This window comes from Periplaneta americana, chromosome 10 (genome assembly GCF_040183065.1).
Source record: "Periplaneta americana isolate PAMFEO1 chromosome 10, P.americana_PAMFEO1_priV1, whole genome shotgun sequence".
In the NCBI taxonomy this organism is placed as follows: domain Eukaryota; kingdom Metazoa; phylum Arthropoda; class Insecta; order Blattodea; family Blattidae; genus Periplaneta; species Periplaneta americana.
This window is the reverse complement of record NC_091126.1, coordinates 17,544,672-17,568,263: the sequence shown is the minus strand read 5'-3', so window position 1 is coordinate 17,568,263 and position 23,592 is coordinate 17,544,672. Positions and strand designations below refer to the sequence as shown.

Here is a 23,592-nt window from a genome sequence, read left to right as displayed (position 1 = left end):
TTAGAGACCAGCCATTTGGCTTTATGGTGGCTCAATTACGAAGAGAGGGGAGAGATGCAATTATTAATTAATTTAGAGTAATTAGGGAGATTCATGGGGATATGAGTGCAGGTCCGTGGCCCATTTCTTTTAGGGCTCATCCCGACATTGTCTTAGCGCCTTAGGAAAACCACGGAAAAACCTTAGGCAGGATGAGTTGTACTCTACATCAGGGATGGGCAACTTAATACCTCTTGGGGGCCAAATTTAATTTGGGCAACTTCATCAGGGGCAAAATCATACCTCGTGTTTAGTTTAGTCCATGTGGAAAGAAAAATACAAGTTATAATGCATATATATATATATATATATATATATATATATATATATATATATATATTAATAAACAAAGGTCATATGCCTGGAAATTTTTCATTACTCACCACTAAACAGTAACAGAAAAAATTCTTCCTCTCTGAGCAGAAATGAGCAAAAAAATCTTATGGAATACATTATAGTTTTTATGGTGCTCCCTTTAATAACTGAAACCCTTCTAAACCTAAATCCAAATCCCTGTACACACGTTGTTTAAAGATAACAATGAGGTTTCTGAATATGGGAAACCAATGATTTAAAAGCTACTTCTAATTGTGAGCATGCCACTCGAAGAATATGTGATAACACGGAAAATGTCAGGTAATTTATGGTGAATCCTCTGCCTCATCTCGCCAAATAAAATTTCGCTGTCAGCAATTCCTTCGATGCTAAAGAACATAGTATGAGATAAAGTGTCGTTAAATAACCAATTAAAAATAAACAATACTTGAAGACATAATGAACACTGTGGCTTGTGGTTCTTATTCAATGTAGAAAATCCTTCATACAAGCTAAGTTGTCAGGAAACAGGAAAGTCTTCCCAACATGCAGGAACTGCATCCAGCAGGAAACCAGGTCTCAGCGATTTTTTTACCGCGTAAATCTTACTAAAAAACATACTGTTCTACCCACTGAAAATGGTAAAATGCTGGAAGAAGCAAATGCAATGGACTGATTTAGATTAATATTTTGGCCTCAGGATTGATTTTTAAGGTAGTGTTGTATTTGTGTACAATTAACTGAACAGGACATCAGCTTTCTGTGCTGGAGACAAAAATTCTGGGGAGTCTGAATTCAATTTATGGTGGACAGAATCAGTGTTCGAAGAAAATTGTACCGGTACTGTTATAATCTAAATGCAATGAGTGAATCAGAAATAAAATGAAGATCTTAGGAACAGAAGAACTGGGCATATTTGAGAGGGTGGAAACGAAGGGAGCGACAGAGAGTGTATTTACTTATTTGAAGTCAATTCTTGATGTTAAAAAATTGAAATTTATTGAATGGTTCATTGAAGAAAGTTCTAAGAAACATAACACTTTCTATAATTCTGTTGTCAAATTCAGAGAATGATAAAACGTCTTTCTCGAGTTTCTAGTAATTTTCATATTTTGGTGCATTAATAATATTTTGAATTGAAATAAATTCGTAACACCACTCATTCACATGCACTGAAAAAAAAAAGTGAAAAGATACTGTATGTCTAAGTATAAATTATTTTCACAGTTCGAGTTAATTTACTTCCCTGATATCTGGCTTACACTTCATGAGCAATATCGGTGGCTGCAAGTGGACTATCAGATTGGGGTATTTCTGTCTCGTTCATCTGTGAACTTGTTTGTCATTCGGAAGATATGGATTCTGGCAGTATTGCAGGTAAGTAAAGAAACTTCCATTTTATTGTTGTTACAGACAAAAATTCTGACATGTTCAGCTGCATTTTGTACTTAATCCAGAGATCATTGTTACTGTTAGTACTTTTACTTATGATGATACACAATGGTATGCTGTACCATCATATTTTATTTGCTTTTTTTAATATTTGCGATTTATTGGCAGAAAACAAAATGTATTTTAAATATGCTGGTAGAGGATACTGTGTTGGCGAAATGAATTTCCAGTTTTAAGTACAGTATTCATAAGTTGGTACCCCATAAATTCCCTGTTTTCATAGGTTGGTACACAACCGGAAATAAGAAGTGAAGTTCATTTCCCAAATAATATATATCAGTCCTCATTCGTTATCAAATAGGACAGATCCCTGAACTATCATGGGGACTCTCACAGCCCTGGTACATGAGAAAGAATACTAATAGAACGTTTATCTCTTTCGTTTCATGTTTGAAACTGAGAACAACACATACTCCTCAATACTTATATTTAATTGGGCAGAAAGAATCGCCTCAATGTAACTGTCAAAAAGCCATTGGTGATATTAACCATATTTTCTTCCGATGCGAATTGTATAAGCACGGAATTGATGAGCTACTATACGATATAGGCAAAACCATTGGCTATGGGCCATGGAAAATACCAGACATATTATCAGGAAAGGAATTTATCTTGGGATGCATTCTCTACCAACACATGAAGAGATGTAAGATGAAATTCTAATCATAGAGCGGATGGTAATATACTCTGGGTGGTAACAAGTGCCAAATACGGAAAGATTAGTGAACAGAAGGACGCCAAAATCTTCCCTATATAAGGAAGATACGACGTCAATAAAGAAGAGGATGACGATGATGATGATGATGATGATGATGATGATGATGATATATCAGTCCAAGAGGCCTATATTATTAGTCCTCTTGTATCAGTCCTGTATCAGCTGTGCAGTAGGCAGGTGTTTACGTGAGTTTTGAATTGACTTGAGTTAAATCAGTGCAATCAATGAGTAAAATAAGAAGTTATTTTGTGCCATTGAAGACTGAAGAAGCAATTCGAGGAACTTAGTAAAAAAAATAGCAGTCCTGCATTGGAATTAGCACAGCTAGATGGTAAAATTATAAAGAAATTTCAAGATAATTGCTACAAAAATATATTTGCTCGCTAATATTGAAATAGAAGTGTTTTTGTTGCCATAAATATTCATTATTTCAACTTAAAGCTGGACAAAGTTCTCTATAGAATTTTGAGGTAAAATTTAAAGCATGCGATAAAAAGGAAAGCAGGTCTTTTCTACATCATAAGTGAGAGTAGAATTGAATACTGTTAAGCAGAAACTGCTAGAGTGAAAGCATTACAGTAAGGAGAAACATTTTTGTTATACTCAAACAAACAATGAGGGATATTTAAATAATTGACGTTGTGTCTGACTTCTGCAAAAAGAAGTTAGCACTCAAAACGCACAAGAAACATACGAATATTCGCTAAACAGAGAAAGTTACAAAACACGCTCAAATTGCTCTCGGTGAAGATTCTTTCGTAGAAGATCATTTAGAGACTGTTGTTATTTTTAGGGTCATGTGCTCATATCTCTGATTATTCAAAACAACTTTATTGAATCTGTTGCTGCTGAAAAAATTTAAGTTCAGCTTGAAAAAGCGGAGTTTGTTTCTGTTCAAGTGGATGAAACAACACATGTTTCTGTGAAGGAACCTCTGAATATACTGCATTTGTGGGATAAGTATAAGGAATAAAATTGAGTCACGATTTCTCAGGTTTCAAAATTTGTTCCCTGAGAAATATGTCCAGGAATAGCATACAAACTTGTTCAGATAATGTAGGAATGCAATGTGGATACAATTTCGTGGTTCACCCTAAATTGCATTAACTGTCATGGCAGGTTGTCACCTAGTTGTAAAGTTGTTGTTCGACCTGCAAAAGATCAGTGAGTACATTTAAGATCAAAGTTTTACTTGCGCAATTCATATGTGAATTCAAGATTATCACATTTGGCTACACTCTACATAAAGAAGCTGTGTCATTTATGCAGCAGAAATCTTAGATTTTAGGAAAAAGAAATTCCTTGTCTTCTTAACTTTATGCCTACTTATTTTTATTCTCTATGCTACGCTACTGGATGGGAGATTCAAATAGATAATTTTATATATATCTTCTTCGTTTATCTCTCCAATTTACTTTTAGTGTTGCTTTTATATTACACCATAATGTAAAAAATGAACAAACTCTCTCCTTCTATTCTCTACACCATGAAGCTTAATTTATTATTGACCTTCATGCAACCATTTACTGATCTGAGTCGTCCTGCACATCTTGTATATTTATAAGTTTAACGTGTTGAGAAATGTAATGTGTCTTTACTTCTTAGTCAGTGTCATTTATATGCATTCCTCCAAGAGAAATTAGATAATTTCGAAGCTGCTATTCATATCTCTACATACAAAATTGTGTGTGTGTGTTCTCTTTTTTTTTTAACCCGGGTATTAATGCAAATCTTTTTCCTTTCTTTAGTTCATCAATGTGATCTTTTTCACGACTGAAGCCATATACCTATTTCTACCAAGTATATGGATAGTTTTTGCTGCAGTGCTGTGGGAAGGCCTTCTTGGAGGTGGAGCATATGTAAATACTTTTTACCAGATATCAACTGAGGTAAGAAACTCAATTTATATTGTTACATTATCTGTTACAGTTTCAGTATACTGTACTTAAAGGGGCAAAGAAAAATTGGTGGAGACACAGTCTACCAGGCAGTTAACGAAAATGAAGACAATTTTATATTTTCCATCAGTCGTATATTTTACTCAGATACTTAAATACATGTGTTCTGCCCCAGGGCAGGTCTTTCATTGCAAACCCAGCATTCTCCAATATTTCTTATTTTCTGCCTTCCTCTTAGTCTCCGCATATGATCCATATATCTTAATGTTGTCTATCATCTGATAACTTCAGCACCGAACTCTTCTACCGTTCACCATTACTTCCAGTGTATACTTCAGTAGGCACTCTCAGTCAGTTATGTGAAATCTACTGAGAAATACTTATTTCTAAACATGGTTAGATACTTAGCTACACAGTACAGCAACCCATTTTCCTCGTTGAAACATATCTACTGAAGAAGTACATGAATTGTGTTTACTCAAGTTTTGACGGCACTTTGTGTTGTTAAATTATTTAGAAATGTCAAGAAACAGGTTCCGTTCTCGATAAGAACAAATGTTGCGCAGGACTAATACGCAATATTAGTGGATTAGTATATTTTGGTTGGTTTCTAATGGCAGACTCCCTCCGAAGATTTACTTCATTTGTCTTTTGGCATCCCAATAATGTTCTACTATATTGGTATCTTTATTTAGTTTTTTGCATTCCTGAAGATTTTGCGCCTGTTTTGTTACTCATTTTGTACCACCCATGGGACATTGTGTAGTTTGATATTTCCTGAAGAAGTGAGTTAATTTGTCTGCTGATCAGTATATGTTGCAGAGCTGAAACTTATATGACTGGTATTCATGCTTTTAATTTGCTTCTTTTAGGATTTATGGATGTGCATCATAAAAGAATGTGTTCCAAGTCTTCTTCATGATTATTACAACATACACAAAGAGGGCTATCAGAAAGGTCAATCGGTGTAGATATATATGTCTGTGTGACGATGTAACCTAGAACAAGAAAGACACAACTTGTTGGAGTATAGTGTGAAAGTGAAACTCCAAACGATAAATATTGTCAAAAGTCTACAAGACATGGTTCAGGTTAGCCTGTCATAACAAGCTATACATACAACAGAGTAGATGACTCCTATGGTCTTATCTACTGTATATGCCCTGATGATAGAACATGTATGTAGTTCCTAAACGTTGGCCTAATTTTGATAACCTAAACACATACAGTTGCTGTATGTTAAATAGTTGACTGACGATAAATTATTCAGTTATTATTGTTGTATAAATTTGATTGCTTCTTTAAAACAACGAAAAAACTACATGAAATTCAGAGTAGTTGGACCCAAGAGACTACTTAGATGTTACAGAAATGTTATTTTTGTGCTGTGGAGCTATGTTTGAAAGCATGGTGTTTTATTTCATTTCAATTACATGAAAAGCCTGTATTTGAAATCACGTTTGTTTTGTCATTTCACAAATTCTTTGAATATGAATTTGTAGAGAAAGAAGGAAAAGATGTAGATATGTTTGGCAGCTGGCTATAGCATTGCAAGCCCAGGTCACACTTTTCCTGGTTGTACAGTCATACACCCATGAGGAAGCGGTGTTAGCAGTTGGTTTGCATTGTTCTTTTGTTAACTGAAAGCATATGTCAAATATCTCTTATTTTTAGAATTAAAATGTACCATTCTGTTTTTTCTCTTTTTCAGGTCCCCTTTGAGAAGAGGGAGTTCTCTATGGGCATTACAAGCCTTTCTGATGCGGTTGGTATAGGACTTGCTGGAGCCATAGCATTGCCTGTACATAATATTCTGTGTCAGTTGCCAAAACCGTAATTTTTCCAAAGCCAGTATTTTAATTACTCGATATTTAATGAATGTGTTTTGTCATTCTTCACAGTACTTACTTTCTCGTGTTCATCAGGCTGTGGTCTCTATTTTTATGGGATGGCTGATTGTGAGCTTCCTTTTGCATGCTTGACCAGGCTCAAAATATCAAGTCAGGCATCCTTTTTATGTAACAAAATAATTTTTATAACCAACACTAACATGTCTTGTCAGTTCATATGCCATCCTTTGCAATACTTTCAATATAACAAGTGAAGCTCACAGATGCAATCTCACATAATGTAGTCATAACATTTTGTGAACTCTTAACTTGGATGCTACTATATTTCAATGTAGCATTGTTTTGTGAACATAAGTCCAGATAATCGGAATGTGATTATGTGAAATGTTAATTTACAGTTTTATATATGATGTGAAATGTTACTTCACAATTTTTATCATGGTTTCATGAAGTGTGGTTTTATTTTTATAAAGTTGGGAATGTAGTGGATGGATGTCTTCAGAGTTAGTTTTTATAAAATTATTGTTGATCTTATGCCCTGAACTAAATATTTCTATTTTTTTATGTTAGAGGGAAATTACATATCGTAAGAGATTTATAATGGAATAAATAAATAAACGCCTAAATAAATAAATTTACAATTTGTAAAATAAAGTTTCAGACACAAAGTGTTACTTAAACTCAATATTTACTATTATTGATTATACATGTTCCTAAAGTTTTCTGTTACTATGTGACTTCTCAGCACTTAAGCATTTTATCTTCCTTTATATTTTCATAATGTCTGTTCCAAGCACTACATTGTTGATTAAGATGATTCAAATTTATCTTCATATATTGATCGCAACAGAAAAATTTTGTAATTCTTATCGCATTTTGGATAAATCTCAGGTACTGTAGTATGAATTTCACCATTTTTTTTTTTTTGAAGAAAATTGCAAAGGGACCAAAAATATTTAGTTTTATCTTGAATGTATACCATAATAACGGCATAATCCATAAGCCTTAAGGTAGAAATTAGTTAACCTCTTCATTGGATTTATGTATCTATGTACCTTTCAATACAAATTTATTGACTCTGCTACACTATTGTATCTTCATCTTCCGCGAGCATTTGCGTAATCTATGCAAAGTGCTAACTGAAGGTTAAGTTAGCTGTAGCAGCTAATAATTTTAAGAGGCTTTCATGGTCCTGCTTGTTGCTAAAAGAATTTCAGTATGTTGCTATTTTCGGTTCTTCTATGTGTGTACCATGACGTAATCAGTAGTCACAATGTAAACATGCAGGGTGAAAGAAATGTATTTTCTGCCTTTCTGCAGATTTGTTTTCCATTGCTAGTTGTATATAAATTAATATTTACAACTTTGTAATAAATAATACTACAGTAAATGAGCTCATTTTACGTTGAAGGATATTCAGATTCTGTTTATTTTAAAAGGGAACATTTATACTTTTTTTTATTGTTCGTATGTCTAAAACATTTTCTCTCTTAAGTACCTGTCACTATTAATATGTAATCAAGAGCAAAGATTACATTTTCATTCACGTGCAATTTTTAAATGTTTATGATCATTCTTTACTGAAGTAATTTTCCCTCAGGCCATTTTACTTAAGGTTGCATACACAGACTAAAGCAGGATATATGATTATGATAGAAATGCAGAGTTTTCCAACATTATTGCTCTGATTTCGATGTAATTTATTTTGGAAAGTATGTATGTTGTAGGACTGCAGTATCTTACAAAAGGGCTTAGACCTAACTGTCCAAGTTTATTAAAAGTACTACATAATCGTGTGTTGGCCATTGTATGTGCACGCATGGACTGTTATAAAATGACACTATCAAAACCGAAGAAAATTCCTAGTGTGCTGAATTTCGCAGTTCATCATTCTGGCGTGACTGTGCAATATAATTTTCGACACGAATTTCAATTAGATTTACTGCCAGTTAGCTCCATTAGATGTTGGCATAAGAAATTTGAAAGGAGGGATGAATCTGTAAGGGTGAAAGTATTGGGCGACCATCCACTTCCAATGAAACAGTCGGGGCCATGTGGCAAGCCTATCAGAACAGCCCGAGAAAATTATTTCATAAAGCAAGTAGACAACTGCAAGTTGTGTAAACAGCTGAGAATGAACCATAAAAACTGCAAGTCTATAAAAAATGGTGGAAAATGAAAAATGAATTTGGTACCAGTTCTGAAAGGAAAGGAAGGATGATGAACAGTATGTGGATTACTAATCTTCAGTTTTGAAGCCACTTCTCACCCGAGTGATAAGGTGAACCACTTTAACAAATGGATGTGGAAAAGACAGTCACATGCTGTAATGGAGTTTGAAAAGAGTTGATCCTCTTTTTATATCACCACTGCATGAAAAGAAAGACTAGTTCATTTTTGAGCAGAATAGATCGCCATCTCACATCTACCTCAGCAAGCAACTACCTAAATTTTGGATTGGCTGCTGTGCTGCCCGAGATGTAACTTAATGAGGTGTCCTTACAAACATGACTCACCCCCTTTGAATTTTTCCTTTGGGGTTATGTAGAGGACATGTGTACTTTTCACCTTCGGCCAATAATGTGCAGGAGCTGTTATGTCGATGATAGTTGATGACACAATGTGTATAATGTGGAAGGAATTGCTTTAACATCTCGAGGTGTGCTATTTAGTTCTAAAGTATTAAATAAAACTTGGAGAGATTATTTGTCTATTAAGACTTATTTCACTGCTGTAGCATAAATTATTACAGGGATAAACAATTACCTGAATTCAGGTCAGTCAGTTTGGAAAACCCTGCACAAAAAACACTACAGTCATCCCCTCATTATTCACTATATTGCTACCTTTGTATAGCTCTGATATTCATGAAAGAGTGTTTCCAACGGTAACTGCATTCCATTTAACTCTTAACATCAACCTTGCTGATTGTCATTTATTTTCGTGTATTTAAGTAACAACATATAATTACATATAATACAAATATGGAACAGTATTTTATTCGGAAATCATGTGTCTCAAGAAATGATGATTTAAAATGTTACTGCCATTTTACATTCCTGATATTAAAAAATATTAATCATAGCAAAATGTCTTCACGTTACTGTACAGGTCACTAATTATATTATCACACTATAATAACATTATCACCAGCGTCAGTTGGAGAGTCAGATTGTGATGGGAACCTCATATATGCAAATACCCAATTAAATTCTCTTTTTAGAACTACAGTATACTTATTGAAACGAGAATTAATATTGAAAGTAAGCATGTCAGTGTTGGTACGGTACCTTTATTAAGTGTATGATTTTCCATATTAAAATAATTATATGTAAGAAATTCTAAATATTAGTGAAACTGCAGTGACTTGAGATATGAAGTTTAATTAAATTTTTGACTTGTTGGAAAGTTGTTAGTTTAATTTGTCGATCTGATGAAACTGTTTTCTTAAAAAAATATGTATTGTAAGCAAATTGATTTTTCAAATATTAAATTTAATGTTTCAGCATGAACAATCATGGACATCTGAAATGGTTTTTACTAATGCATTGGTTATTGTCTACAACTCATATCGAAAATGTATTATCTTTTCCATAGAATGAGATTTTTCTAATTTTCACTCATGCCCCAAGTTCCACTGCTGAAATAGTAATATTGTATGCCTCTTTTCTAGGACTTGACTATTTATTTAGAAATTGTATATTGTCATAAGTATAAAAATTTCACAACAACTATTTTAAATTGAATTTTATATATTTAATATGCCAACCACTGTAAAGCTAGAACTTTTTGTATTAGGGTATATAAAGCCATTGAGTTTTTGTAGGCTTATGGAAGAGAATATTCAAAATGAAATGCGTAAAAGAACCAGTGGTTTTCTTAGAAGATGCAACTATAATGCATTGTTATATGTGATACTGTGTCAGACTGCTATCTCCCTCTGTCCCTAAATTGAAATAATCAGAGGCTACAACATATTCATTTTTATTCTTTGTTACATTTATGCTGTAGAGTTGATATGTCATGTCTGTGACTTATTACGTTTATTAAAGAGAATAAATATTAGAAAAAGTTATTACTAGAAACACGACAACTTAACTAATTTATTGGTACACTAATTCTCAAACACTCAAGACTAATTTGTGAGTAGTTATAATCGCAGATTAAGCATTAATCAAATTTCTCAACGTGATTGATATTTATTTTACACCTAATAATTATTTTATGATAATTGCTCATTTTCTTTCTTAACAATTACAGGACAAATCAAACCTAAGGGACTGGCACTCCCACTATCTGGCAAGCAGATTGCCAGCTCTCATGGATAAATGGCACTACAGTCTGGCAAGTGATTTTCTGCATAACTAGTGAATTCTTTATTTAAGAAAATGCAGATAATTGTACGTGAATTTCAGATCAGTTGCTCGAAATGTCCTTCATTACGTTGTATACAGATGGAGCAGCGATGTACACATGAATTTCAAGGACATGTGCTGGAGCTCAATGCTACTAATATTGCGTAGTAGCTCTGCGCAACATTTGTTCTTATCGAGAACGGAACCTGTTTCTTGACATTTCTAAATAATTTAACAACACAAAGTGCCGTCAAAACTTGAGTAAACACAATTCATGTACTTCTTCAGTAGATATGTTTCAACGAGGAATATGGGTTGCTGTACTATGTAGCTAAGTATCTAACCATGTTTAAAAATACACTAGAACCTCTATTATCCGTCGTAATGAAGGGGATGGGCTGAATGGTTAATCAAAAAAATCGGATAATCCGTACCATAAAACATTTTCGTAAATTTAGAGAATAATGAACTTTGGTAAATTCCTCCATGGTCTTGTATTTAAGACGCTAGGTAGTGGTAAGTCTGGTTGTCAACAAAGGATTTTTAAGGGAAAGTGTCTTTCTGTGGAAAGATAGGAATAGTGGAGGTCTCGTGTTGTAGATTTACATACTTTATACACTCCAATCTCGTATTCTGATGCGAGATGAGCCACAGTTTCTCTTTCCCCAAACCACTCAATTTTTTAGGCCTACACTTTTTTTTCTGATATTTAGCACAACGAGATTTGTTTTGAAACCCGTAGAAGAATTTTTATACAGAAGTTATACACAGGGTCCGAATTAACGGAGGGGATGGGGTGATTTCCCCCGGTTGGAAAGTTATCCCCTCTCATAAATTCATATTAACATCCCTGCCAACTTCTATCCCCTCCTCACAAAATATAATTGTTTTAATAAGAGTATATGCACTTTATAAAGTACAAAGTAAGCAAGGAAAATAATATTGATGTATTATCATCACTGCCAAGCTGACAATATTCAATAACTTAGAAATTACACATCTTATCTTAAGCCTGTTCACGGATATAAGTATTATTATTATCAAGATGCAAGACAAGCAACTCAGTGCGACCAAGCGTTGAGCCGTATCGAATGAGGATAACAATAATTTTATGTGTGGTATTCTCTATCTAGGATTCTATGCCCCTCTCATCAGAAATCTTCATTCGCACCCTGGTTATATAATACAACTCGAACAGTACACCATACTTGTAAGGGTAAAGGCTTGTAATAACACTAGAAAAATAGCATGCTAATACAATAGATAGTAATACTTCTGCAACAAAAAAGGCAAGAGAAAGACAGATGGATAATCCAACAATCGGTTAATAGGGTGACGGATAATCAGGGTTCTACCACAGTCTACTATATACAGTCGCGAAGCTCAATATGTAGTAAAAATGCAAACATGGGTAGTTGCCCACCACTAGGATCGCTACTATCGCCTCATCATCGCAGAACTGTCTCCTAGCAGCCGACAAAATATGTTACACTTCCGTTGTGTTCTTTTGGAAAAATTAACACCTTCCTTCCATTATTGAAATATTAAATGCATAAAGTTAATTTATTATTTTAATGAAGTATATTAAATTCCACCATAAACTCGAAGATACCTGCAAGAAATAAATAATATAATTTTTGTTTGTGCAAAACCAACTGAAATTTACTATAATAGCTTCACTCATTCAAGATTATAGCGATAATTAACTATGAAACCAATAAATATTAATTTGCATTTCTCTTTAAAACAATAATAATGGAAATATGAATTAATGGAGTAACTTACGTGTACCGGTACTTGTAGTGTAGGCTTACGTAGTTAACAAAGTGGGATGAGGTTAAGCAATAATAATCACACCAGAATTGGAAATGAAACGTGATCAATAAATTTTATTGTAACACACTTACTTTTTCTACGTCTCTAGTAAAGCAACAAATAAAAATAACAACAAAATTAACAGCTATAATTAAAAACATATCCTTTGAAGAAAAAAGTAGGCCTAAGCAATAATAGTCCCACCAGAATTGAAAATAAAACGTGATCAATAAATTTAATTAAAACAAACTTAATTTTTCTACGTCTTTAGTAAAATAGCACATAAAAATAATAACAAAATTAATAGCTACAACTAGAAATATATCGTCTGAAAAAAAGTAGACCTAACCTTTATTTCTCTGGAAATTTAGCAGCCTAAGTGACAGAACTTTAACCGGTATCTAATGTCCTTTCGGTTAGACTGAAACATTTCATTGTGAAATTTAAGGATATAATGTATTCTAACAGTCACAAAGAACTTCAAATTAACAGTTTTGTTTCTGCACAGCATTCCTGTGGAAACCCAGGAATCTTTCTGAATCTTTCGGAAATCGGAAAAAGGATAACTCTGGCCTCTTTCTCTTACTGTTGCTACAATTTATAGCACTACAAACGTCTCGTCCTTGTCTCATATTATTATTCCAATTATTATATTTTAGCCATTAACATTTTCATTATAACCAATAACGAACATTTCACAAGCATCAATGTGAAATACGCAACGAGCTAGCACTCGATAGAAATACGACACAGTCCAAAGTCGACCATGGACAGTCTTTTGTTTATAGTTGCCAACCGCTTGGAGCGCTTTATCACGAGATTTGCAAAAAAACACCTCAAGCTTCGCGACTGTATATAGTAGACTATGGTTCTACTGTAAGTATTTCTCAGTAGATTTCACATAACTGACTGAGATCGACATTGTAAAGTGCGAGCTTTATGCAACAACTGATAAGAAAAACCCAAGCACTGTGTTTTGGGCCGACCTTAAATATATGTGCCAGCATTCATAGTGAGCTGTGTGGCAATTAGTGCATTGAGTTTCCCCGACCTCTTGTGTAGTGTGTCCCAGAACTTCATACATGCTGCAACATGTGCATAGAATGTAATGAAGAAAATTTTGAGCAACTGCTTCGAAATTCAAGTGAGTTTATCCCCATTTCCTTAAATAAATAATTCACTAGTTATGCAAGAAGTCACTTGCCAGACTGTAGTGCCATGATACAGCAAGAATATTGTCCGCAAGAGATGGTGATCCGCTTGCCAGACTGTAGTGCGGGCAGACAGCAGAATTGTCGATTCCTCAGGTTCGACTCTCTCTGTATTACATCACTACATTCAGAGTAGACCTTGAGAGATTAAATTTATTTTGAAAAGCTAAGTCGTGTGTCTTACTTTGACGCTGTGATTACTGCAAATTTTTCTAAGGTTTAAAGCAGAAATGTACTGATCTGGTTTTACAATTCAAATCCAAAATGTTAATTTTAAATTGCCTCAAATTATACTGAAATATAAGATAAACTGGTCAATTTATTTTTACTTTTTAGGATTTTGTTTAATCATTGTATTAATTGATCTCCCTCTACAGGAAATTTAATGTAGCAAATAGCATATGATTATCTATCAAAAATATGATTAGACATATCAAAATATTGATTAAACATAATTTGTGAACATGCTGTTTTTTTAAATTCTGATAAATGTCTGTTAGTACTAGCTTACCAAACAGTATTTGTGATTGCTAAATTTGTTTTTCAAACATTGCTAATGTGTATTTAAACAGAGGTTGAGGCAGAATGTTTGCATTTTATGACATTATTCAAGATTCTAACTAAAATGGTGATATTAAAAGGTGTGCATTATAAAAATTGTATTGCAGTATGAAACTAGGTATATTTAATGATACTAAAGAGAAACGCTCCTAAAAACTGAGGAATGTTCCCACAATAGTTTTTATATCCATATATAGTGGAGCTTTGATTATCGTCGTCTTCGACTATTATTCCTGCAAATCTGGCTTTCAGGTAGTGGCTCCCTGTAAACCAGGTTTGAATAATTTCAAGGAAAAATTATTTCTTCTAATTGTCTAATACCATTATGTATGTATGTTTAGTCAGTAGTCCGAAGAGTGGTTGGAACCTCGTAAGTGACACCAATACGGTATTACTCATGAGACAACTAAGCCACGAGATAATAGGGTAGCGTGGCCAGTTCCTTTCGCCATCTATTGCATACATTGCTGATTAATAACATAGTTCACTAATGAGACTTGAGATGTATACAAACAATTGTTCTTCCTCTGACACACATTGTCAAGTGTAATGTACTGCCTGATAATTATAGGTGTACATATCACCCAGAACCTCAATCTGAGATACAATATAATTAAATACATTTATTGTTGAAATTTTATTTATACACTTTCTCTTTGGATTGTGAACCGGTAATTTTCTATTACTGTAGGTACAAGGGCTACATTTGTTGATATGGGCCTAACATATTTGAATATTGTTTATTTATATTAGTTTTATTGCCTGCAGTAGCTGTAATATTAGTCTTTCGCTTGGTTACGAGGTTTTCCTTTCTGCATATGATCAGCATTCTGTAGGCATATTCTCTTTTCGGTGTAGGTACTTTAGAGCTTGTTAGCTGTTAATTTAAATGTGAAAATCAGCAAAGAAATGTGATGTCCCACCTTAACATGCAGTTCAGTAGGTAGTTGCTGAATTTTAGAGTGTTTATTTTTAGAAGTCCTTTAAGAAATGTAATTGTGTCAGAGGAAGAACAATAGTTCGTGTACGTCTGATGTCTGATTAGTAGACTGCGTACCTTTTAGACACTTATCGCAAGTTAACTGCAACTGGACGTGGTCTTTTCTAAACACAGATCTCAATAGAATTCAGTAGCAGACCACATTCGAACCCAATCGAAGCGATGTTTACAAATAGCTCATGGTGAACAGAGGTGAGGAACAGCACAATATACTGGGTGTTCATTTCAAAGTGTGTCATGACGTCACTGTTGGGTCACCGATTTGAAGCGAGTTTCAGCTGATATGTTAGAGAAGTTGCCTATTATTTAAGGCGTTCTTCAATCTGAACTTCAGAACGTGTACGGTATAACTTGAACGTCGTAGCAACAGATGGCGGTCTGTACGGTCTGTGTGCTACCATAACCTCTTTCGAACTGTGTTTTGCACCGGCAAGTCGTACGCAGGGTATTTGTTATCATCGGTTGCGTACGGTAACATTCCACAACACAAATCAAATGCTCCGTGTTCATGTTGACCGTCGAAGTTAATGTCAATAAATACGTAAGTAATCGTCTTAACCCTCTCCCCATATCCCGACAGTACGTATTTCCAAACAGTTCACATTCCTGCCACTACCGGCGTTACCGTATGTATCGGCACGTACTCTTCAGAATGAACGCCGTACTTGCTAGCCAACTTCTCTGCCTCTTAGATTATACACCTGAGCTGCGGAAGTGTAGGAAGATTGAATTCTCTAGGCTCATCAGCTAGCCACATGACGGCATACAGCGAGCCAAGACACATTTTGAACTGAACACCCAGTATAATACTCGCACAAATTTAAAACCAGTTTGACGTGTACGTGCAATTTATTTTTAAGGAATCCTTGTCACCATATTGAGAGTTTAACTCGTACACTCAAACACGCAATACACTCACAATATGTACGTATTTTCATTTTCTATTAAAATAACTGAAACAGTGCAATATTGATTATGTTCATAATTAACTCAGTGCAGTATGCTATTGATCTATTTGCAGAATCCTGGTTTCAGCTATGAGACCCAAATTTTGTTAGCTGGTATTGTGTCTCTTATGTAATCTATCACTTTTTTTTATATAGCAAACTTTGAAATAATATTTCCTGTTTGTGTATTTTTCTAGTAATCTTTATGTTAGAATTTTCAAGTTTTCTAAATGGAATATTACAACGAACAAACGTATGACATAAATTCTCAAAAAATTTAGTTTGAATACTTGGAAAATATGATGACGTTGAGGATGTTCCTTTCTGTTCCTTCACGTGTAAAATTTTAAGCTGATTACTGTGCCCTTACGAGTTGCAGTGCTGTTGTATGGGCTGTCAGTGAACACCACAGATTTTTAAGTTACCAGTAAATATTTTTTTTTAAGTAGGTTATTTTACGACGCCTTATCAACAACTTTGGTTATTTAGCATCTGAATGAGATGAAGGTGATAATGCCGGTGAAATGAGTCCGGGGTCCAACACCGTAAGTTACCCAGCATTTGCTCATATTGGGTTGAGGGAAAACCCCAGAAAAACCTCAACCAGGTAACTTGTCCCAACCGAGAATCGAACCCGGGCCACCTGGTTTCGCGGCTAGACATGCTAACCGTTACTCCACAGGCGTGGACTACCAGTAAATAAATTGCATTGAATTGTGTACCAAACTCCTGTACACGTAACTGTAATTTGTAACTTACATAATTGTACTTCTATACTTTCGGCATATTTATTAATATTTTATCGCCAGTATTCTGCCGAAGGTACAACGTCTGACAAACATGTTATCTCTGAAACATCTAGTTATGCACAAGGAGTATACATATTTTCCTCCCCCTTCTCGACTCATTGCTGCTGGAATATAGTAAGTGTTACATGACCTGCTGGATTCAGAAGTTAGTGTCTAAAAAGTCCGCAGTCTACTGATTAGTGTAATATGTTACTAGTCAACGATGTATGCAATGGAGAGGAAAAGAACTGGCCACCTTACCCCATTATCTCCTGGCTTAGTTCCCTCATAAATTATGCCTTAAGGTATGTATTAACGTTTTGGAGGAAAATCTACATTTTTTAACCAACCTTTTTAAGATATTTATCAGACAACATATGAAAGTAGACTGACATAACCATATATCAGAAACTTCAATTTCACTTTTTGATTCCTTAAAAAAAATGATTAATTAAAAATTATTCTATTTCTTCAAAATGCCATATATTTTCTAAAAATTACTCAATTTTGAAATTTCTTTCACTGAGTTATTGCTGTTTATGCGTACAATGCTCTACTAGGATTTTGCAGCTAACACTATTACAAAGAAAATTTTAGTCATAAAAACGCCATTTCAAACGTTAATACATACCTTAATGGTGTCACTTATGAAGTTCAAACCTCTCTTCGGACAGTTGGCTAAACAATAACAATCAAAGCTCCATTGTACATATATTAATATATGTGTAGTGTTGACATTTGGTTAATGGTGTAGATATTTCCAGCGATGTTTTTCTTCGAGAAATTATCAGTAAAACTGTGCCTCCAAATTTAAACTTCGATAAAGAAAATTATTTTTTTATTTAATTCCACATGAATTAAAAAAATTAACATGGTCATAAGACAGAGAACATGTGCTTAGGGTAGATTTGCTACCAGAAATTCATTATTGATAATATACAGGACTTTTGAAGTTTCAGTTTTCAGTATCAGCAAGTTTGTAGTTGATTTTTGGAGTAGTGGTTGGAAACACGTGTAGAGAACTCCAGCAGTGGAAATTTTGACTGCAAAAGAAGTAATGAGTATGGATGTGGTTGTGGATAATTTTGTAGTCGTTTACTTAACGTAGTGGTTATCTGAACTGCTACATTATAATGATAATGAGTGTATTTAATAGTACCCACTTCTTTAATATAGGCTACTTGTATTTTTATCATCCCTATCAGTTCCTGTATTTTTTTAAAGAATGCTTTACAGCAGTTGTGGAGATTAATCACTTATATTTGTTTAGTGTTGTAGTATATAAGACAAGATTTTGACTTCTCAGATCTTATAAGAACACCTTCAGATTGCCAACTAAACTAGACACTGAACTGAAGGAAAATGTGGTACATCTAAAACATTTAAAACACACTCCTGAATACTTTTTACTGGATAAATGTGTAGCATTTAGCTTCTAATGAAACTGTTGCATTTAACATTCACATTTAATTATGAGTTACATTCTGAGAGTGTAATTGATCTGTGTAAAGAATAGTACTGGTGGCTTATCATGTTTAAAGCTTGATTCACATTCCATGTTGTGAAATTCTATATAATACATCTTAATTACATACTTTTAACACTTCGTATCATTTAAGAAATTAGTTATAACAAGAACTTTATTTAACACTAGAAAGTTGCCATTATAACTAAATTCTTATGTGAAATTCCATCATTAGAATAAACTTTAGGATTTTATGGAATTGTTATCCATCATTTTGTCGTAATTTTTCTGCGCCTACATTTATTTCATCTGGAAAAGTTGGTCATCAAAATGAAATATTCTCTTAAAATCCATATAATTATTTATTATAAAAGTCAGCAGATTAATAAAATTGGACAAATTACATTTTGTCATAATTTTACAGGAACTAAATATTACAGGTAGGTAATTGATTGTGTAATTATATATTTTTTTTCTTGAAATGTGGATGCTTTAATTGTTCATCATTCATTCATACAACTCTCTCTAGGAATAACATGACAAAACTGTACTTTACTCTGTCATCTTGCATGTTGCTTGCAGTGTATAATATGACAGATGAGTGTACGTTACAATAAATTGATTTTATTTTTTTATTACCGTGTTGTTGCTGAAGTGGTGAAATATTGACAAGGGAAAGGGGAATATCCTATGAAAACATGCTTCAAACACTGTTTTGTGCAACATAAGTTTACTCGGATTGAAATTTGGGTAAGATCTCTGATGTTGAAATCTGATCCCGTACTTGTTTGGCTAATGATGTTATGGTACATTAATTACACTTTTCCCTTGGATTCAGTCACTAATATGATCATACAGCTATGATGTAGCGATAGTTTGATAATAATGTAAGAGAAATTACACTTTTCCCTTGGATTCAGTCACTAATATGATCATACAGCTATGATGTAGCGATAGTTTGATAAGAATGTAAGAGAAATTACACTTTTCCCTTGGATTCAGTCACTAATATGATCATACAGCTATGATGTAGCGATAGTTTGATAAGAATGTAAGAGAAATTAAGGAAAACTTGTCCCACTGCCACTAAATCCCATAGCACTTCCTAAGGATCAAATTTTTTGGTGAGCAGATTTCAGTAGCATCATATGTGTTGCAGTATATATATTTTATTTGTATAATATGCTTTCCTTATTGTGGGAGGTTATTTCCTAAAACTTACTTGTAAAGCATTTAATTAATTCAACTTGTCTCAACATTTCTCTAACACTTTGCAGAATTTAAAAATGAATTTGTTATATAAAATTATAACAGACATAAATAATAATAATTCATTATTGTTGAACAATTTAAGGTAGGTCTTGAAATATTAGACAGAGACCCATTACACATGATGATATGAATTAAAATATATCTTTCCCCTTTCTAGACTCTTTTCGATACTATAGCCAATCACATTATTTGTGTTTCATTAATGAAAACTCGGGTCGTAAACCTTTTTAATGCATTGTGAAGTAATGCTTTCATTCGTTGACTTCAAAATGAGTTCAAGCTAGATTAATCATTATTTCTTACTTCAAGCTGAACATTTCCTAATATCTGAAGCTATCAAATCATGCACCAAAAACAGAAGTATTGCTTGCTTTCAAAGTGATACTCAGTCAGCCTTGCAAGCGATTGAGGATAAGTATAATTTTATCTCTTGTCTCTGACATTTGGCAACTAATTAATGTAAGTTCAAAGTATATTTTCCTATCCTGGATTCAAGGACACATTGGAAATAATGGGAATGAAAAAATGGAAGAACTGACGAAGTTGGCTGCTAATACAATCCCTCATATTTGTTATGAATTATGCTTTCTCTCCCTCTTTCTCCCCTCCCCCCTCTCTCTTTTTCTATGAACTGAATAAGACGGTATGTTATTGATTAATGGGATGAACGTTGGCAACAGAGTGATAAGAGATATGGTACAAAATATTCCAACAGTTCAAATACATATCACTTGCAGATATATAATCCCAAGTTTTGCATTAATATAATTCTTAACAGGACACAAGATTTGGGAACTATCCCAAAAAGTTTAATCAGTTTAATCATCACTGTCTTCATCTTATGGCACAGGCCTCATGGCCTCTTCTAATTCTGCATTCTACTGCCTTCTTGTTTTACTTCAGATTCTTTTCCCAAACAAGAATATAACTCAGATCTCGTTTAGGGGTACAATTATCTTCCATCCTATTCAAATTTTGTATCTATCTTTTTTTATAGTGTTTAATTTTAATTTGATCTAGGAGGGATGTAGCTTGTAATTTTTCTCGTACATCATAACTTCTGATGTGATCTCTTAATTTGAATCCCTTAACTGCTCTCAAAAACTTCATTTCGGATGCTTTTATTATGCTTTTTTTTTAAAGACCAATATTCACTACTAAATAAAAGTACCTATAGTGCAAATGTTTTATAAAATTCATTTGTTTATTTACTGATTTTATTTTTTAGTATTCTTTGTATTGTATCGCACATATACATAATTTGTACATCCCTACCATAGTCATAGAACACTTGGTTTCCTGAACAATTGAAATGTGAAATTGACTTCAATATTATATTATCAACAGCAATTTTAGATCTTATTGAGTTTTCCCCATGAATACCATAATCTCAGTTATATTAAGTTTAATTGATATTTTACAATTGCATTTCCTTTATATTTAATTAAGTTTATATTTATTATACAAAAGCTCCTCTCCTGTCTGGCAGTAAGTACCTGATTGTCAGCATATAATATTGTATCCACAAAGTTATCTTTCGCAATTCGTATGCATCTTGAGGCATATTGATCTCATTCTGAAAGCATTTAGTTCATATAAACATTAAATAGTGTCATTGACAAGCTACAGCCCAGCTCGGCTCCTTGATTTTTGATAATATATATTTTTCTTTACCAATTTTGTATCCAGTATCCATACAGATTGATATGCTGTTATAATGACGTCCTGTAGCTTGTATTAAATGATATGTAAACCCCCGTTTTTATTAAAATATTACACAGTTTTGGTCATCTACTTTCTAAATGCTTTCTTATAATCTAAAAAGACTAGATGAGACTCCAAGTTGAGCTGTCTGCATTCCTCTTTAATGGTTTCCAATGTAAAGACACTTTCTGTATAAGAGCAACCTTCCTCACTTAAAGCAGTTCAATAGAATATTTTTGATAATTCGATTTGTGGTGATCTAGAGCTGCATTTGGGTGTGGGTTCGGGTCTTGCTTGGGCTGATTACAAGATTGGATTTCTCAAGGTTTTTCCTAATTTTAACGTGAATGTCAGGTAATCTCATGACGAATCCTTGGCCTTATCTCGCCAATAACCATCTCCCTACACCAATTTCATGAACGCTGAAAAATGACCTAATAAATTGTCATATTTGAAATGTTAAACTTACAACTATAATATACATACATATTGATGAAATAGGGTTCATTATTTGGTTATTCAATAATAGTAGTCATATCTGGAAAACTCTTGATTAAAGTAAATAGGATGAGATGCTTAAATTTCAAATTGAAGGTAAATAAATGAGAAAATTTCTAGAGTGTGTTTTATCTTGTTCTTAATATATTTTCCATGTATTGCACATATTGTTAAGTAGTCAACACAAATTTGAAATTACAGTGTCTAGTATAGTTGAGTAAGTCAAACAATTTCTTCCATTTCTGTCTACTACTTGTTTAATACAAATTAAATTATTGGTATGTGATCAAAAATATATATTCAGATTTCTTACAATATGAACATATTTTTATGTTCGTTGATACACAATATATTTTGTACATCATTTGTGAAATTTATTGTTTAAGAAAATGTATTGTATGATGCAGATTTGAGAAACCTAAGATGTATTTTCTTATTTATTGTACAAATTTTGTAACAGAGCAGTAAATACAGTGCAAGTGAAGTGTGGCTTGTTTCCATTGAAATCATTTATGAAGGTCTGCTCACATCAACGCGAAATGCGGGAGCAGCAGTGAAAGCGAAACTGACGCAAATTACAGTAGCGTGCAAATTAATCTGAACACGACATATTTTTACATTTTCTGTCATTGTTGGCCTCACAGCTGCTCATATCGCTTTAATTGACATCTGTAGTACGTGTAATTCCATTGTTGAAGGTCTGTCATTATTTTTTTTATAATATGTGACATTTTGCCTGTCGTTTTGTACTTATAAGCATTTCAGTTGTGTTGAAGACTTAATACTGCAATCCTGTGTACATTCTGTCGTCTTCACAAATGGATACAACTCCACGAAAACGGTCTAAAATTATAACATTAGCAGAGCATTCTTCTATGACACAGACGCAAACTGCTGCAGAATGTCACATCGGTTTGGCTACTGTTAATTCGATCATAAAACGATACAGGGCGACTGGATCCATCACACCCCAGAAAAAAGGAAACTGTGGCCGGAAAAGGAAGACTTCACCAGCAGATGATCGATTAATTGTCAGGAAAAGTAAATTAAATGCTAGACTAACTGTTGTCGACTTAACCCGCGAGTTAATGGCTACCACTGGGGCGAATATTCACGCCACAACAGTGCGGCGTAGGCTTTTGGAAGCTGGAGGAAGGGCTCGTAAGCCTATTAAGAAGCAACTGCTAACCCCTGTTATGTGCAAAAAACGCTTAATGTGGGCAAAATTACATCAACACTGGACAGTGAATGACTGGAAGAATGTACTTTTTTCCGATGAGTCTCATTTCGAGGTCCACGGCCACCATGTTTCTTACATACGGAAAGGATCCGAAAAAGTAACAGCAGCTCATCTCCAACAAGCACCCAAATACCCCCCTAAAGTAATGTTTTGGGGTTGTTTTACACATGAAGGGCCTGGAGCATTAATACCTATCAAGGGAATGATGAATTCTGACAAATCTATTCATTTATTGGAAACCAGAATCGTACCCTAGCTGCAAAAATCATTTCCGGATGGCAGAGGTGTGTTCCAACAAGACCTGGCACCATGCCATACATCTCGAAAAACTACAGAATTCTTCAACAAGAAGAATATTCAGGTACTCCCCTGGCCAGGCAACTCATCCGACATCAACCCCATTGAGAACTTGTGGTCAATTTGCAAAAGAAGAATACAAAAAATGGATTGTTCTACAAAGGAGA

The 23,592-nt window shown here is 33.8% G+C and overlaps 1 protein-coding gene across 3 annotated transcripts in view; it reads left to right on the top strand.

The window, feature by feature from the left end:
• Cln3 (CLN3 lysosomal/endosomal transmembrane protein, battenin) overlaps positions 1-22,377 on the top strand; it is a 71,437-nt gene extending 49,060 nt beyond the window's left edge. For all 3 annotated transcript variants that reach the window (XM_069836985.1, XM_069836984.1, XM_069836983.1), the window contains 3 exons: positions 1,582-1,731; positions 4,273-4,413; positions 6,134-22,377. In XM_069836985.1, the coding sequence (XP_069693086.1) occupies positions 1,582-1,731; positions 4,273-4,413; positions 6,134-6,259 (417 nt within the window). In that variant the 3' untranslated portion in view covers positions 6,260-22,377. The remainder of the gene's footprint in view (positions 1-1,581; positions 1,732-4,272; positions 4,414-6,133) is intronic.
• Positions 22,378-23,592: the final 1,215 nt, after the last annotated feature.